This window comes from Molothrus aeneus, chromosome 5 (genome assembly GCF_037042795.1).
Source record: "Molothrus aeneus isolate 106 chromosome 5, BPBGC_Maene_1.0, whole genome shotgun sequence".
Taxonomy (NCBI): domain Eukaryota; kingdom Metazoa; phylum Chordata; class Aves; order Passeriformes; family Icteridae; genus Molothrus; species Molothrus aeneus.
In genome coordinates this window covers 30,500,364-30,519,692 of record NC_089650.1, presented here as the reverse complement: position 1 = coordinate 30,519,692, position 19,329 = coordinate 30,500,364, and the positions used below count along the sequence as shown (strand labels likewise).

The following is a 19,329-nucleotide window of genomic DNA, read 5'->3' as shown; positions in this document are numbered from 1 at the left end:
CAGAATGGGAAAACAAACACATTTTGCTAGACAGGGAGGAAAAACTAAAGATCAGGCTAAAAACTACTAACAACATATCTGAGTGTTTCATAGATAAGGTAGGAAGGAATGAAATTAAATGCAAAACTTGAATTTTCCGGAAGATTCAGAAAATAAAAGACTGGGGGTGAAAAAACATTGTATTCTTAAGAGCTACATGAAAAAATAAATTGCATATGTTTAGGATACAATGGTGCTTAATAAGGTGGATGGCAGAGAAAAACACCCTAATTAATCCAACTGGATTCATTTTCTAAAATGTGTGCAATTAAAAAAAATCATTAGAAACAGCTATTTGCATACTGCAGAGGACAGAAATTATTTGTAGTCACAAATACATTACATCAAATTCTAATTGCACTTGCACACATGAAACCTAATTAATTAACCTAATTAAAGGGGCATCATGTGGATTCAAGAGCAATTACACAATAACTGCACTGTTTCAAACAAAATAGTCCACAGTATTCCACAAAATAGTCTACCTAAATATTTTTTCAAGTTGCTTGTTGACAGAGATCTAAAACTTGGATTTGCCCATTAAAAAATGTTTATCAAGTTAACTTATCAACATTTATCATTCTTTTTTTTCCCCCTAAGTATAAAGAGAGTCAATCCAACACGCTGCTCAGTTCACATGATGTTCCTGCTGCCTAACATGTACATCACAGTAATCAGCTGAGACTTAACAGCAATGCAATTCTCTCTGCAAAGTTAATTATAAGTCTATGAATACTAAGAATTTATTTTTTACATATGAGAATTGCTTAGGTCTTGATTTTACAAGGGTTTTTTCATGTATGTCAGCACATGTACATATCCTGGCACATCAATGCTCTTCTGCAATGCACTTGAAGCCAGGAAGCTGAATCTGGCAAACAAAAACCTCTAGCTGTGGAGTAAATCCCCCCAAAAACAGGTTCTTGGGAAAGAATGGTTTACTTTGATTTTCCTTGGAAAACATAAACCTCACATCTTAAACTTGTTTTGGAAATACAGAATTAATAGATTCTTGTCCTCAGTCAAATCGAACAAAACTGAAGAAAACAGGGTAAAAGCACTGCTCTGGACTCACATTTATAAACTGGGGGATTTATCAGCTTCTGGACTCGGGTCCTGCCATCATGATCCAGAATAGCTGGCTTGCATGTGAATTCTTTTTCAGGGAATTTTTTAATTTGTAAAAAATATACAATTATAAAATAATTTGTGTTTGGGATTGCTGCAGAAAGGATGGCACAAGCCAATCTCCCACTGTACTAGCAGCATGCACAAGGTCAAACCCACCTCTGAGTGGCAATCCAGGACTACAGAGCACTTAAATGACTCAAACCTTGCCTTATGCTGGTGCCTAGAGGGGATACAATCAGCACATCCTGTGAAATGGCAGTAACTATGACCAATTATTACACACTTTTCACACAACATATGATATAAATACATCTATATTTCTCCAGAGACGCTTGTTTGCTGCTACTTTGCATATTGTTGCAGATCAAATCAAACATTACATTTGAGAAGGGTGCCTGGCCTTTGGAGCCGTACTACACTGTACAAAGCAAGACTCTCTAGAGCTGTATTTGCCACCAGTGAAGCTTTTAGGTATGGGCAATTTGACACCATTCCTGAGCAAAACTGTGGATAAGGAGAAAACAACTGCTGCTCACTTGGATAGTTACAGCAAAAAGGGAAGCAAACACAACTCTATTTGTTGCTAATATTTCAAGTTTGGTTGAGTTCATTGTTAAAAAATATTTTCATAAATGGTTCAATGTATGGTATTTTAGTGTAAAAGACAGTAAAACATTTAAACAGCTTTTCTTAAGTGCCTTAACTTGACATGAGATGAGGTCAGTGGAGACATGGATTTTTAAGGGGAATACAGTTCATTTTAGCCACAGTGTTATCTACTCATTTTTGGATGTATGAATCGTCTTTTGGGACAGACACTGACCAACTTCTCCATAGTGTCCTGTTCCAGAGGACACTATGACTCTACCTGAACCTTTCAGGAACTTTCACACATTGCAATAGAAACTGGACTGACCTGAACTTCCCATGCTGGGTCCTGGCTTGGGCTATCATGACAGCCCTGTGTGAATGCCAAGGCCAAGTCATTGGGCATGCACAGTTTGCACAACACCCACAAAGGATGATGTAATGAACACAGGAGATAGTCTATACATAGTCACAGAGAATGGTAGCTGGAGTCAACTACAAATTCAGAATTGGAAACTAGGTAAGTGTTTTCCAGAGGGAGACTGGTTTATCACTAGGAAAAAATATTAAGAGAAAACTTCCATTCTTCATTTTCACCTTCTGGAGAGTTTATCTTAATCAAAAGGTATGGTTTAGAGGAGAGAAAACTATTTAAATCATTGGGGGTGTTCAATTGAATGTAAATGTGACAGATGGTATCTGTGCCAATAATAATTCTAGTCCTAAACCCTGAGTTTTCATAAACAAGGGTTCTTTAGGCAAACAAGGGTTTTCATAAACAAGGGTTCTTTAGGCTCTGAAAGTTCAGGCAAAAGGCTATATACAAAAGGTTCTATATACAAAACATCACCACATTTTATATAGAACAAGTGAAGTGAAATACAAAGTCCAGTTAAAATTATAAAAATCAAGCACATATACACCCCAACATCACTGAATTTCACAAAAAATGAATAACACCTTAAAAACTTTAAATACCCCTTACCCTCATCTTTTGTGTTTTTTTTTTTTTTTGTAGAACAGCATGCTGAATTTACAAATAGTAAGGCCTAAAAAGTTTCAGTATTAACCAGAACAGTAATTTGTTTAATGTTGAGAGTAAACATCTATGGATGAGTCAGGCAACTTAAATTCATCTTTTCAGCTTGTAAGAGATGTTGTGTATAATTTTAAAATTCTACAAAACCTCCTTAATTTCTCTTTGATGCCTTAGGAGTAAGGCTTATTCCTAATAGATCAACTGTAATAACCAGATTTTGGATGAATAGAGATCCTTGGAGGTTTATAAATGTCTAGCATATTACTGAGACAAACTGTTAATTACATTTTAATGATGTCTAAGCTGTCAATTGAAACTGAAAGAAATTTTACATCTAAATAGCATCTTCTAAAAAGGAAGCAGGGAAACCTTGAAATTTAGGTTAATGACACTACAATCACCAGAGAGAGAACTGGTCTCCAAAATTACCACACTCTCTCATTAAACTTTTCAGAGTGAAAACTATTATTCAGTACCTGACTCCATGCAAACGAATGGGACTAAAGCACTATACCACACTGCAGCGTGTTTCTAACTCCATGAGGGCCAGAGTCAATGCAACATTTGCTTGAGGGAGCAGGTGCTCAGGACACTTGATGGACCATTAGAACCTGCTGCTGCAGTATCTGGCAATCTGAAATATCATGCATCTTTATCCCTGGGATAAGGGCATCCTTCTGGAATTACTGATGAAATTAAATACATTCAAAAATGCAAAATTAGAAATTTAGCATTTTAAGTATTTCTCAGTTAAGAGATACCATGGATATAATTTTAACATGAATCTGTCCTTTTATAATGACTTTTATCCAAACTAAATCAAAGCTAATAGAAGAGGTGAGTGAAGATCATGACTACTAGCACAGTAGTCATATGTTGATCACACTGATGAACCCGACTTCTGTTTCACAGCAAGGGGAGAATCTTTGTTTTCCTGCACCAGAGGCACCACTGAACTGTTTGCTGAGCTGTTAACAGGGCTGAAAGCTACTTCACCTGACTTGCACGTCTCAAAGGGAAACACAATTTCAGTATGGGGTACTATACTTGTTGTATAGAAAAGAGAATTGGCTCTGGCATCACTATTTCAAGGCTTTTTGTGTTGTTGGGGTATTTCTTTGCAGGGTTTTTTTTTTATTTTTTGAGGTAGTTTTTGGTTTTGTACGCTTTGGATTTGGTTTTTATTCGTTTAAAGGGAGTGACAAAGCCAGCATAAGTAAAGCTGTCTCAGACCTGAAATGTAATACAAAGTAGTACTTCCCAGCTTTAGCCTATCCTTTACCTTTCCTGTTGGTGGGTTTGGCTCTCTTGGGCTTTTACATCCTAATACAAGTCAGTTAGAAATGCTTTCAAGGTGCTCTGCTCTGTGTTGCAGTGACTGCTCACTGTCTCTGCAGGGCTTGTAGAGCAGTTTTGTTTAGCAGTAAAGGAGGAATCAACCACTGGGACTTAAATCATACTACCAAAGATCCTACTGCTACATCATGAGCTAGGAAATTACTCTCAGGCTTCTCTTATTATGTCTTAAAAGGACCTCTCACACATCCCTACCACCATTAATGTTACATAGCATAGTTTCCTCGTTTGCACCACACAGTTCAGTAATCTTGCACCTACTGTGTGCATGGTAAGGCTACTTCCAGAGGGAATTAGGCATTGTTAAGAATTGGTACAAAGGAATGCGACCTACTGCAACAAACTTTTCATTTAAATTACTTTGTGGACTTTCTCAATTTAATATTTTCTAAGGTAAGACATGCAAATAAATGACTGATATTCAAGACCCATCTGGACACAATCCTGTGCCATGTGCTCTGGGATGACCCTGCTTGAGCAGGGGGGGTGGTCCAGGACCCACTGTGGTCCCTTCCAACCTGACCCATTCTGTGATGCTGCGACTGCATTTCTTACAAGGAGGTGTTAATTCTCTTACACTCTACTGACAGTTTGGCACCCTAACGACTGCCATAATTCAGCAGAATCTCCTGTGTATCTATAACACAATAGGTTACATCTTTTCCTATGTTATGGTTCCTCTAAAATGATATAACATATACATACATATATACATAAACTAGCAATAATGTATGTTAACCTTTCTGCAGTTCTGAGGTGAGAAACTATGAAGAGAGGTAACCCTAAAAGGCACAGGGGGAAAATTAAATTTCTTCATGAGATAGTTGTAGAACATATACTTTGGATAAAGAATGTACAGTTCAGACTAATAGAATAGTCATAGTCACAAAGGAAAGAGTCCTTTCCTTCCAGCAGAGGACACTTTGATTACATCTAATCCATAAAGAACCAAGGACAGACAGACAGGAGAAAAAAAGGAAAGACTTGAAAAGCAGAAAGCATGGGATTGTGTGAGATTGGACAGAAATTTAATAACAGATTATCTGCACACCCCTTATTTACAGACCCAAAAGCTGGTAGGCAATCTATAGATGAAATAGTCATGTCATGTTTGCAGTTGTGTGCCAAGTCTTGTTATTTTACCCAGTTTAATGAACTAAAAGATAAGAAAGTGAACAAAATGAATTCATTATTCCCTTCAAAATTGTTTCAATACTGTGATACATTCAGCCCTCAGAACTGGAAGGTACATTGGGACTTCAAAAAAAAGGCTGCTGAAAATAATATTCTTTATGAATCGTAATGATGGCCTCAAAGATGCCTTCTAGAGTTAGTAAAAAAAAATACTATGGTAACATAATCTACATCCATATATTTCTAAAATTACTGATTATGTATAGATAAGAAATACAGGGACAAGACTCAACAACTGTAACATCCCTGTGAATGCTATTTTGAGTTTCTTAATTGAATTGAAAATGTTTCTTCTCTTCCAGCTAGGAGAGTGACTCTAATTGCTAAATTGAGGCTGATTTAAACAGAATGTTTGCATTTGTACATTATGTGAATGTGTACATTTAAAGTTATATTTCGTCACTTGACAGAAAAGTAGTGATTAAAAATATTCAACATAAAAATTTAAAGAGAACTTCAAATATTATCCCTGGATTCTTTGGACTACAACTGAAAATTCTCTTGAAACTCAGGCAAGGAATCTAAAAAGAGTGAAACAAACCAGAAAACCCAGAAAATTTTTAAAACGAGGCTTTCAGAATCCAAATAATAGCATTAAAGTGAATGGTTATGGCTGAAAATAAACCTATTTGTTTACAGAATGAATTTGCAAAGTCAGTTTCAAGTACCATTTTTTTCTCTGACACCCTCTAATTACACTGTAAGTGCAGTGCTGCCAAGAGGTTTCTTTTGTGTTTGCAGCCTTATTTTATTAGTTCTTCATAGCTCCTGGCAGCTGCTATGAGTCAGTGTGCTGCTTTTACAAGGAGGTGCATGAAAGACAGCATTACATTATTATATAATTGATGCAAACAAAAAGCTAGGCTGCTTTTTGTCTGCATTTGCTGACAGGCAAATAAACTGAAGCTGCTAGGGTTTATGGGGAGCCTTTGACATCTAGAAACAGAAGTAACACTGTTCACTAGATAATACAAAAGAGATTTTTCACCCTTTTGAAAAAGAAAATCTACATAGTGAGTCACTAAATACGTATCTATTTTTTCAGAATTGCACTGAAGGCAAAAAGCACTGGATTAATGACAATGTGAAATGGAAAAATGTCTCTCATAAACCTATGTTCTTTCACAATTGAAATAATATTGTACAATTGACAGACTCTGAATATTTACCCCTATATTTTATATGCAGCTCTAAAACTTTTTACACTGCAAAGAAACATCATTACTAAAATGCCATAGTAGATGGTCTTGCTTCTCATTCCACATTTGAACAAAACAATAAAAATCCTGATATTTTAATCAACTTTCAGCCAAAAGGTCACATAAAAACAGTACTCACTTTTTCTTTAGTCTTCTGTCCTTTTCTGCTTGTGTTCCAAGTTTGCCTAATCCCAGAGATTCCTGAGCTGCTGCCTCTGTTTCCATGTAACCTCCTGGAAAATAAAACAAACAAAAAAACGCCACCATATTTTTTCTTCTCTCTCTTCTGTTGTTCCCCTCCTTAACCCTTCAATTCCCCTCCCACCCACCTTCATCTATATTTGTTTTCTTAAACTGTGACATCTGGTGTTTGTGGAGAACATCTATCACCTGCAGAAGTAAATTCTGATGAGCATTTACTACATTGGAAAAAGTAGTAGAGGAAAAAAAATGTTTTCTCCTCCTTGTGTTTAGCAGAAATGTATGACATGAGAACCCTTATCTCCTTTACCTATTTTTCTTTGCCTCCCAAGGCTCAGTCTCGTGGTGCTAAGAAAGCAATGCTCTCACCATTTTTTAATCTTAGTTGAGAAATGTACAAATGAAATTGCATTCTCTCAAATTGTCTCTCTACTATTGCCATTGTGCAGCATCACCTAATGCAGTAGTGCTAAAGTCTTCATTTTGCTCTCATAGAGGGTCTTAGATGTAATTCTCCCTTAAAACACCCAGCCATGAGAGAAAGAGTCTGTCAGAGATAAGTAAAAAGCTTCCTACATCTCCCTGGATGTGTCTTGTAGGCACCTAAATGTGGTCAAAGTCAAGGGAACTTGAATAACTCACAACAAAGTGACAAAGGAAGCTTGCAGTAAGACATGTGGACCAAAATAAAATAATTTTATAAACTAAGGGCAGGACTGGTACGATCCACATGGCCACTGACATGACTTTCCTAGCACAGAAATGGAAAATGGTCTGACTTTTTTATCACTGCCCTGATTCAAGAAGAGGGGACCTGCTCATGGAACTCAGAACAGTCTCCAGGCTCTGGCTTCACACTGTCCTCTCACTCCCACTTGTATGTGTACAGACAGAGGCCCTGCAGCACTCCTTTGAAGGCTGCCTTCCTCCTGTGCTCCACCTTGGAAGGAAGGTGTGCAAAGAAGACCACAGGATGGTAAAATGTTGATGCTTGACTCCATTTGAACACAGCAATTTCCTATTTACAGCTAGGGGATAGTGGACAGTTGTATAGCGGACGCTGGCATAATAAAAAAGCACAAAGTAAATTAAAATATTTCTGTCCTGATATGTTGATTTTAATAATAAAATAATTCATAAATGTTATGAAGTGAAATAGCACCACAGCCTTTTACCAGCTAGATTTACGTGCACCTCAATCAAGTGAGAACAAAAGCTACTACTGCATCATGTCTATGACAAAAACTTAGAAAAGCTTGGGTTTAAGCTGTTCTTTCAAAGCAGGTGACATTTTAGCACTCCTGTTTGTCTAGACAGATTTTTACTTTATTGAAAGAAGACACTACTGCAAGTGTCATAATGAGAATGATGCAAATGCATCTCACAAATGCAGAAAATAGGAACGTATACTTTTTTTTCACTTCATCTGCCTGTCTAAGTCTTACAGAATCTCATTAAATGCTTCTTGCTGGCTCTGGATTACATTTTTCATTCAGCAAATAGTCATAAACATACCACATCTTTCTTGAGAGAGCAGCTCTCAGTATGTTGGATAGGGATGGGATGAGTGCAGTGCAGTGAGGGTTTATTACAGGTTGGAGAGTAGTTGGGGCATAATGCATTTCTCCATTCTCCAAATACATCTGGCCTTTGAATGACTGAGGCCTCCTATTGGATGTGGCCACAATAAATGTTTCCTAACAAGCTGACCTTTCCATTTGCCATGCAGATCAGCTTGCTTGGGCAATTCTAAAAATGCCAGGAATGTATTGTTTGTTTTAGGGTCTAGAATATTTAAAATGTAACATGAGAAGAATACAAAAGTGGTGCTTGCCAAGAGAGAGAAGACTGGAAATGAAGGAAAGAAAAAAAGAAGGAAAGAATGAAAGAAAGTGCACTTGCACTCCTTGTAGCATTCCTTTTTCCTTCTCCAAAAACTTAGACAAAACTTAAGGAATCTAGAAATCTTGAATCTCGATTCTAAGAAAGATCTCCTAAAGCATGAATGTGGCTTGGAACAATAAAGCTAATGGTTTAGCAGAGAAGGTAAAATTATCAAATAATAAAAGAACAAAATTCTGGCAAGTTTAGGAATTGAAAAGAAATAATTTCAGGGGTTTGCAAGGAATACAGAGAAAGGAAATATTTTGTGTAATAGCATGGCTCTGCTGATCTTAGTAATACAAGTCTGGAGGTTTCAATACTCTTTCTTAAATATGAGTATATAAATGCGTGCTTTTAAAGAAAATTTATTTTTCATATTAAAAAATGTAAGAAGCATATGTCTATATTAAATTAGAGTGTTTAATTTAAGCAAGGAAATAAATTGCAGTCTTTTATTGATTTTGCAATATAATTTTAGGTTATAAAAACCATTCAAATATTTTGCAGTGCTGTAGTGATAGGACTTTCTATGTAAATTTCTGTGATGTAGTATCTTACCATAAATAGAACTCCTAATTATATAGCTGCACAGATAACACATCTGTTGTGAAACTGAGTCAATTACTACCATGACTCCTCTTTTTAAAATTTCATTTTCCCTTGCAACTCAGGATATTCCATGATTCTATGATATGTCATTGAATGAAAATGACCACTCAATAAATGCTTTTCTTTTGATATGTTAAAAATTAAGATGAGAAAAATTACCTGTAATTCAGCTGCTCAATGTCTTTTTAATTTCTGAAAAATATTTTGTTCCTACCTTTTGATTAGGTAACAGTCTTACTGTTCATTTTATACATGCTAGTAAACCTCGTTTCCTTAATTAAAATGTGCATTATATTGAAATTTTGCTCTTAAATTAAAGAATGGAAGTCACAAAAAATTCATATTATTGCAAACCACTAATATATTTTAGCAATTTCATGACCTAATATGGGAATTACAGATGGGCTTTATCAAATTCTATGTATGTATTATTAATCATGGTGGGTATTAGGAAATTAATCTATTGCCAGATTTCATTGCAGACCCACACATTTATTGCATCTTTGTCCTCTATATTCCTGACTTACTGAGAAATTGTAAACCATAAACCATCAGTGTCAATAAAAAAGATTATATGAAATGTAAATGTGAATTAATAAAGTCTAACTTCGGATGCAGTCTAAAGTTTTAAAATTAGCCATAAATGCACATGGTGGCATACAGGTATATTTGAAAGACTCATTTATAGATTCTCATTTGAAAGATTGAATAAATCAGTTTTATTTTTTTCATAGTAAAAAAAAAGGGGGAATTCAAATTGCAATTAGAAATTAGGTTTTTTCAAGAACACATGGTTTTCACAGGCAGAGAGGAGAAAAGTTGGAGTATAAATGAAGAATACTCAGTTTTTCAATTTTACTCTGATACTTTGACCGTAGTACTATCTTTCTTTATTGTGTACTATTTTAGCAATGGGTTTGTTAGTTCTGCTAAGGACATGTTGCAAGAAAAACATAGGTTTTTAATTTCAGGCTTATGCTTGCTGCCTAAGTGTTTACTGCAAGGCCTTAAAATTCTTTTTACAAGTGTGACATGGTTACCATGGCAGTAAAATTTAATGCCTCACAAATTTGTATTATGTGACATCTGCATGACTAGGAAAGAGTCACTATTTCAATTTTATTGACACATTTATTACAATTTGATACTTGTGCTGGAAAATTTTTGCCATGAAGGAAGTAGAATGAAATAGTCTCGGCAAGGGAAAAGGACAGAAGAAGTAGGGAGAAAGCTAAGCACTACTATGTGTGCAGCATAATGGTAAGAGTTATCCTGAGGACATTCAGCTATAGGCAATAGAGGGCATCTATCAACACCCTGAAATCTGAAAAGCAGCTACACTTGATTGCAAGGACCTTCTGTATCACATAGGTACACCACCGTTATAGCCATTTGGTGCTAATTAACTTCTCACCTCCTCTTTATGTGGTTATTCAAGAATACAGTGTTACCATTGCTACCCTCATTCCACAGACCAATGAAGCACCAGGTTCAGTGAAGAAGATGATTCCAGTAATTTGTGCCCAAACTCTCCTTTCATTTACATTACAGTCATGGCAAACTCTTGACAAATACAACTGCTGATAACAGTGAAATTTAATGAGAAAGTTGTGCCAGACAAAACAGAAACATGAGTGAATTGGAAACTGAAAAAAAAAGCAAAATTAAAAATGGGAAAATGGCAGTGAAATGGTGACCTTAGCTTGTTACCACTAATTCCTTACTGAGCTGTCCAAGTCGAGCCTTCTCTTTTTTACCGAACAATCGTCCTATTGAAGACTTGATTCCTTTCTTCTTGGGAGCTTTGTGCAGGGAGTCCTGGCTGCTGCTGACACTGCCAAGACCAATGCTTTCTGGCTCCAGTGAAACAGGCAAACTACTGCAAAATGATAATAAAGAAATAGAATAGATAACATGTCAACATCTTTATTTTCTTCTAAGCAGCTCTGCAAATAAATTATTTGGTAATAATTTAGTAATGATCTCCCAACAAGTGAAGCAATCACATCTTTAAATTATTTGGCAACATATAGAGCAACAGAAGATCACACTTTCTCTGTCAGGCAAGGCTGAAAATAAATATTTTTACTTTGCTAAGAACAATTTATGAAAAATACAGTAGTCAGCATTCTGATTTTATTTCTGGGATTTGTAGCACTGCTACTTCCAGTAGTCATCAAAACTGTACCTCAAAACAGAAATACCCAGCATGTACTTTAGCACTGATAAACATTTTCAGGGTCATTGCAATAGACAATGGGTAGGGTTTTTTCTCTCATTTTATGAGAAACAGGGAAGAAATCAAGTAATTTTGGAGAAGTTAAACAACATGACTTGAAAACATAATATGTGGTAAACTGTGAAGTAACAATCCATGTTACAAACATCTTACCTTCTGGCATCATTGTGGTATGAAGAAGGAAGGGTGTGAGTCATCCTGATGGCTCTTGGTGTTGGAGGAGGAGAAGTTTCACATTTGATTGTGGCTTTGTCTTCACGCCCATCTTCTTCAACTACTGCAATCTGGGGGAGAGAGACTCCAATGAGAGCATATTAGCTTTTCAAGAACGTTTCAATACACACCTCATGAAATTGTCAAGTGGACTGAAACACGTAAGATTTCAAGTTCAATGCTTCTAGAAAATTGAAAAGGTTCTTTTTTTCTAAATGTGACAGATTAAAACAGATATTTTAAAGAAATGAGACTATGCTTTTGGAAGAAGTTCATCCCTTTTATGCTAAAGAGGTTGGTGAAGGTCTAAACATGAAGACAATCTTAGGTGTAAGTGGGTCCCTTGCATTAAACAGGATTATTCAGGTTTACTAATTTTCTCAGGGATGTAAGAGAGAAAGTGAATACAGGCATAAACATGACCACTCTCTACAGAGTGCGTTACCAGAATGGTCAGTATGCTTAACAGTAAGCATGGACAAACAGGAATTTTGCCAGAGCATTATAATGATTTATCTTAAATAATGTCATGGAGTTTCATCATCAGTGCCAGTTCTGTAAACAAACCTACATTGCTCCAGAAGATTTCAAGGAATCTCTTTGTAGTTCCTCCAGCAAGAAGAGTGGCCGAAATACATTTGAAAGTAGTGCTTTCATGTCCATACTTCTTTAAAAACAAGTATTCCTTTAAGTTTGTGCTGTTGAGGCTGCTACTCCAAGATATCACTTAGTGGGCCTTGCTTCTATGGCTTAGCTGTGACCCCTGGAAGCCATTCCAGGTAGGATTAATGATTATGTTCAGGCATATAATGAAAAGGAGAGAAGGGGATGCAGTTGCTGGCAACGGACCCCAGCAAAGATTTAGTTATCTAAATAGAAGAGGAATATGATAATTCCCAAACTCTCAAAACTTTAAAAAACCCCAGTATCATACCTTTCTCCGATGCTTCCTTAGGTCGCTTGGCTTAGATTGGTAACAGAAGTGGAAACAACAGAAAGTAACGATTAATAAATATTATTGAAGCATTAAAAACCCCTCACATTTGTTGTTCTCACATTCATGAAGTGGGAAGCAAAGATTAACCACTCTCCATATTATATACTAAGTATACACTTGCTGTATTAACGTAAAATAACCCCAGAAAAATATTTCATTCTGGGAAGGTAGGTTTGGGTATTTTAGGAAAAATTACACTCTCCTTCAATTTCATAACTTAGCAAAGAATTTCAAGCCTACAGTAGCACTTTTTATTTTTGAGTTTTCATATAAGTACTTATGTTATCCCCAACAGAGATTTTTTTTTAAGAAGTTTTATCAAATATTACAAATATATTGGTGTCCCACCAAGTAAAACCACAAAATATCATCACCAAATACCATGACTGAAAAAATGATTGGCATTTTCAGGAAATGAATACATATTCACCTATCTTCTTCAGTATTACTTGGCAGCAGCAGACTACTAGAATGGGTCTTGTTCAACCCCCTTTACATTTTTATTTTTGGTAGAGGTCTCTTTCATTTAAGGAAAGCTGATGATACTCTGCAGAATTTATTTACTACATGCACCTGGGCTGTGGAAACTTATGCAGTCCTCCTTCTCCAGCCTTGGCAATTTGTGCTCTAGAGATCAGACTTAAATCTCTTCCCAACTCCAAGTTTCACTTAAAGGATCTCTGACAGACTTGTGTCTGTTCCCAGCCAGCAAGGAAGTGATATTGAACACTGAACTCCTGCTGAAACAGTGCAGGGCAGAAGTGTCCTAAAATGGTTGATGAAGGTGAGCAAAGCTGTGGGCTGTGCTGATAAGCACACTATGGGGGGATGCTTCTACTGCTTATGGCAAGTCAAGAGCTCAACTGCAAGTCAGACAGACAATTCCATCTGAGTTTTAGCACAGTTAGAGCTGGATGTCAGCGAGATCATGGCAACCTGAATTGCAGAGGCTATGCAGTCATTTTGTATTTGAATCTGATGAACATATTGACCCAAAGGTACAGTTTTCAAATCCAGGCCACCAGGCAGTGCAGGTGCCTGCTGGCGGGGCAGTTCAACCATTGCCTTTTACCGAGAGCCAGACTGCTAACTTTGAATGGCTGGGGAAAGGGACACTCTGTGCATTTGGGAAGGTGCTGCTTTGGTGAAGGAGGTGGCAGGACAGCAGCCTGCACACTCACCTCCTCTCCAAGGACCTCTGCAACCAATATTTTTGTTTCTGCTGTTCAGCAGTGGGAACTGGGGGCAGCAAAGAATAAGTTACAACTGCCTGCCAGGACTTCCTGCCCGCTGACCTCAGATCCCAAGTGGCAGCAAACACCTTACTAAACTGGGAGGAGAAGAGGTGGGCATGAGTAGTTGTCAGTTCCCAGGAAAAGGGAATACTTGGCTAGGTGATCATCAACAGAAGTCCCTACTCCCAGCTGAGAGGAATGAACAGCCAAGACTCATTTCCAGCTGCTCTTAGCAAACTTTTTTGTTAGGAAAGGCTCCAGAGGGAATCAGTGCTATTGCTTCCCAGGAATGGACCACAAGGGGACATTGGTAACATGATTATCAGAGAAAAAGCAAATAAAAATTGGGTTTACACATACCCTATTCTATTCCCTGTATGAGATCAGCAGAGTGGGCTGCTTCAATTCTCTCCTGGTACTTAAAGGGATTAATTCACCCCAGCTCCAAACTGGTTTGTAGCTCACACTGAACCCTGCATGTGTACTCAGATCAGTATCAGAGTTGTAAATCTTAAATATGTTGACACATACTATCTTCAAATATTTGACAGATGTACTATTTCTTTTTGTCTAGGATCAAAATTAAATTCCTTGTAAATCCCTTTTCAAATTGAACCAGAAATTTTTGAATGTGTCCTCAAAGATACAGCAGTGTTATAAATTATTTGGACAGTAATTTCATGGTGACTTGATGTCTATGCACGAGCCACCTGTAATATTGAAATATATCAGTTAAAGGAATTACTGGAAACCAAAGAACTCATTTTAATGTGCATGATGTATGGTCATGAAGAATGTATAAAAGCACTGCAAGTATAAAAGAGTACCAAATAAAAAAGTATATCAGAATGATCCCATATAAGAAGTGGTGGAATGTCTGAATGTCTTCTAGACATTTCCTGGGAGTTTAAACTCAGCAATAGTTCCACAGACTATTGTGTAATAACTGTATCAGTTAAGAACTTTCCATTAGTAAACATTTTTTACATACAAGTAATTCCAGTGAGCAGTTCTGTCTCTTATTAATTCCACAGCCTATGTGCTGAAGGCCCTCAGTAATCCTGTCACTATGCCCCTAGTGAATCATGCAATGCTCAAAACCACTATAACAAAGCCCAAAGACACCAAATGCCCACATTCAAGAGAATTTGTTATCTGTATGGATGATGAAGATGTGAATGAAGAATTATAGAAATGAACCAGTCATACCGTGAAAAGATTAAGTCTAAATATAAGAAATATCACATCAAATACTGTCAGAATGTTTCTTACCAGTGTCATAACCCCCATTCTGTCCATCTCCCTGGCTGGACTGCGAGGGGTGAGTTTGGGAGTTGAGTGTCCGCTGGGAGGAGATGAGCTTGCAAGGGACGATGCTGTCACTGAGCCAGTAATGGAGGTACCTTGGTGGACTCTGGCTAGGTTTAAGCCTTCCAGACTCACACTGGCCACTCTGTTCTCTATCTCTTCAGCACGCAATTCTGTCGACTCTTTCTCTTCTTGGATTAACCTTATTAAGTAAAAGAAGAATGCTCTTGTATTTGTCTCTTCATATCCCCAGAACAAAACTAGAAACCATTTAATTTCAAATGAGATTTGAAATCAAGAGCAAACAAAGATGAATATCACAGATAACTAAAAAAGACCCAGTTATCAAATTATTTTTCTCAACTCCTCCATCCTCAAAACCTGTTTGATGAATGGGTCCAAGAGCAAGACTTGATGTATGATATTTCAGGAATATTGGTTCCTTTGCAAAGAAGCTAGGGCAGGGGGGTTAACAATCTGATTTACCACAGATAACTAATTCCAAGCTTACGTTGGCTTCATCTGCTTATCTTTTGCTAAATCACAAATTTAAGAATCAAATGAAATTGGGCCTTTAAGAAGGGAATTGCTAAAATAATCCTTATTAATAAAACAAGAGAACATGTAAAACAAATTGTCTGTTTTACCCCTACAATTTGATGAAAAAATAATAGCTGTTTCTAAAGCCCTGTGTTTTTAAATGAATTTCATTAAAATCACTTTCTTGTTAGCAAGCAATACAAGTTTCTGAAGTGTCTATCACCTCAACAGGATGCTTCCATGGGATTCTTTAGTTTTGTTTTTTAATTGTGTTTTCACCTAGACTGGAAAAATGTCTTTCAAATAAAATATTTTTTTATAAGTCCTTTGCCCATAAACCTGTGCTAGGAGTATTCTTTTTTGCAAAGAGGAGGAAAAATTATGAGAGATCAATGTTAAATGAGAGAATACGAAGTCTGGGGAGGCTGAAACTGTGAACCAGACTTTTCTGAGTGAAATTAAGCAAGTACAATAATTAAACCATAATATATTGAAAATAGAAACCTAAAAAACACCTGTGCTGAGATGAATCTTCTTCCCTAACATCAGTTTCAGAATTTGTATAAAACACATGCAGCTGTTTTTCAAATAATGCAGGGAAGAAACTTAAAGGCTAATAATATTTTGAAAGGGAATTATAACAATGTTTTTCGTTCTAGTAATCTAAATCCTCAATCATCTCATATAATAAAACAAATCTAAGGCAAAATACATTTTTAATCTCTTTTGATATCTCAAAAAATTTGATAATCATGTTTGTCATGTTTGTCAATTCAAAAAAAACAAACCAAGAAAAAACATGAAATGCAGTACAGTTTATAGAACAATACTTGTAGATTATTTTCCTGAACCACATAAAAAAATTTACAAAATGACATATCTAGTCCTTTAATAATAGTTGCTATGATAATAAAAGCCTATACTTCAGTACAAGATTAGCAGTTGAGAACATAAACTACTCTCAGTAGACTTCCTGTAAAAATGGCTGTATAAAAAGTGCCCCCTTGCTTCCCTTTTGAGGTAAAACTCTACCTAATATCTGAGTCAGGACCCTGGGTTAAGTACAACAGTGATCTGATTCAGGGTGGCACAAATAATGTCCCACCTGGAAGTAGTGTTCCTTGTGAAAGCGCTTTACTGTATTGTTAAACTGACAAAAGACTAGTATTGTTTAAAAACAAATATAAATGTTACATCTACAGCTTCCTGAGCTGGCCACAGTGCTGACCTCCTTGTAATAACAGAAAATATGGATAAGGTTCTTTCTTTTATGTACACTGTTTTAAGGAGATTTACCTTCCCAACACCAAAATATTTCTTTGACTCTGTATCTTGACAGGTGTAGGAAAAGGCTTGAGAAAGCAGTGTAATCCTATCTGAACAAACACATTGTGGGAGAGTAAAAAACACAAAGCTCTAGATTTATAATAAAATGTTTTTCCCTGAACAGAAATATTACTCAAATTCAATACATTCCAACAGAGTTCTTCCTTTAAAGTTACCTTGATCAGAGAAAGTTACCTTGATTATCTTTTGGCAAATCAATCTATCTTGATTATATTTCTAACCACAGCATTTCTGTCTATAGTATTACCAGAAGGTCCCTAACACATTTACTACAATTTTCTTCATCTCCTCCTACATGAACAGTCGCTAATGAGGGGATGTTTTTCATACACCAAGTTTTTTTAAAGTTGCCCTTACTGAAAACATGTATGAATGCTTTAGTCTTGAAATATGGTTTCATTTATAACAATCATTTAATTAAAACATGTCATTTGACATGTTTTAATTAAGTGATTGTTATAAATGAAACCATATTTCTACCACTCCATTAAATTTGCACAAATACTATTAATATATATTCTATTAATTACCTATATCCGAGCACTATAATACAACTTGGAGCATGAAAAATCATATTCTGTGTCTACAGAGAAAATCAAAACCATGTCTTAGAATTCATGGCTTATATTAGATTTAACATAGGGATAATTGCCAGAAGACAGCATGAAGAGCACAGAAATAAAGTATTTCTGATAGGAGGCTGTTACTGAGCAAGTGCAGTCATGTATAACAGTGAAAAAGACCTTGAAAAAAGGACTGTGAACAAGAATTTGTGAAATCTGCCATGTGTTAGTCTCTTCTAACTTCCTTTTCTTCAACTGGCCAACAGTTCTTCATTTGGAATGTTTTTTTAAAGAAATTTCTATGGTTAGGAAAGAAAGACTCAGTTGTTATCTTCACACAGGACTCTCCTCTGGAAAGCAGACACATTATCAATCCTCTAAAAGAACAAGCTCTTTCCTAACTGCCATGAACGGTACCTGAACTCAAGCACTAAAGGAAGCTGGAAGCTGTAACCCTAAGTGCATCACAGCTGGTTCAGGCTACATACCTGATTTCTTTATTGATTGCATCTAGCTGCTCCTGGAGCATCATGGCCAGGGTCTGGGCATCGGAATGGCCACTTGGTGACAGCAGGTCCATGGAGCTGAACAGCGTTTCTCTGTCATCGTCATCGATGTCCGACATCTCGGTGTCGCTTTCGAATGGATGGCTGCTCAGGACACCGATCTGCTGCGTCCTGTTCCACTCATGATCACCAAGTGATTTTACCTGAGCAGGAATTAAAACATGTATGGCTTAAGTCAGAGAAAACTGCAAAGTTGAACTTCAAAAAAAAAAAGGGAAAGGAAAACAACTAACACTTCAAAATACTTATTCAATTATAAGCTCTCCATTAATGCTCGCAGTATTACTGCAAATAGCATAAAATATTTTCAATAATTGTAATTCAGGTGTCCAGTTACTCTAAGGAAAACTTATAATTTATACAAAAAGACACTCTGGAAAGACAAACAATCAAGTATGTCTGAACTTCAACATTTTCTGCTGTCATTTTGTACAACAGCTCTCTGAGCGGGTATAGAAAAAACCTTGAACTCTGGGTTGGGTTTTCTTGTTTGGTGGTTTTGTTTTTTGTTTTCTTCCTGGAAGAAAACTCCACAAACTGTAAGCTTAACAGCTTCAAACACATTCTCTTATCAGGGAATGTATGAGAAGGAATTGGGGATTAACCTTTGGTTCATCTCTGCGTACTCCCATCCGGCCTCTTCTAGGTCGCCTTATCACTTTAGTTGACCGATAGTCAGACTGGCTATCAACCAGTGAGCCCACTGAGTACCTCAGCTCTGTTGATGTGTCCAGATGAGGTCTAAAAACAGAATTACATAAGTGAACTGAGAGAGTAATGGGAATAACAACAACAATACAATGACCTTCAGTCTCACAACACAGATATTTTTTTTCAAACAAACTTTCATGTATTGCATAATAAAAGAGAAAAAACATCACAAAACATAATTTAAAAGTGAAAAATTGAAATAATTTTATGAGAAAATTTAAGGAGAAACCAAATAATAAAACATCTGATTTTTTTAAATGAAAGCTGTGCATAGAAAAACTTATTGTCCAAAACTTTAACAGGAAAAAGCACATTTCAGGGTAATTAGAATGGGCAGCTGAATGTATTTTCCTGTATATTCATAAATATG

The 19,329-nt window shown here is 36.4% G+C and overlaps 1 protein-coding gene across 6 annotated transcripts in view; it reads right to left on the bottom strand.

Annotated features, from left to right (window-relative positions):
- The window catches only part of PPFIA2 (PTPRF interacting protein alpha 2), a 287,766-nt gene that overhangs the window by 29,358 nt on the left and 239,079 nt on the right, over positions 1-19,329 (bottom strand). For all 6 annotated transcript variants that reach the window (XM_066549725.1, XM_066549727.1, XM_066549726.1 and 3 more), the window contains 7 exons: positions 18,854-18,989; positions 18,171-18,391; positions 15,197-15,434; positions 12,627-12,656; positions 11,633-11,763; positions 10,965-11,119; positions 6,686-6,779 (listed from right to left, as the gene is read on the bottom strand). In XM_066549725.1, coding sequence (XP_066405822.1) covers positions 6,686-6,779; positions 10,965-11,119; positions 11,633-11,763; positions 12,627-12,656; positions 15,197-15,434; positions 18,171-18,391; positions 18,854-18,989 — 1,005 coding nt within the window. The remainder of the gene's footprint in view (positions 1-6,685; positions 6,780-10,964; positions 11,120-11,632; positions 11,764-12,626; positions 12,657-15,196; positions 15,435-18,170; positions 18,392-18,853; positions 18,990-19,329) is intronic.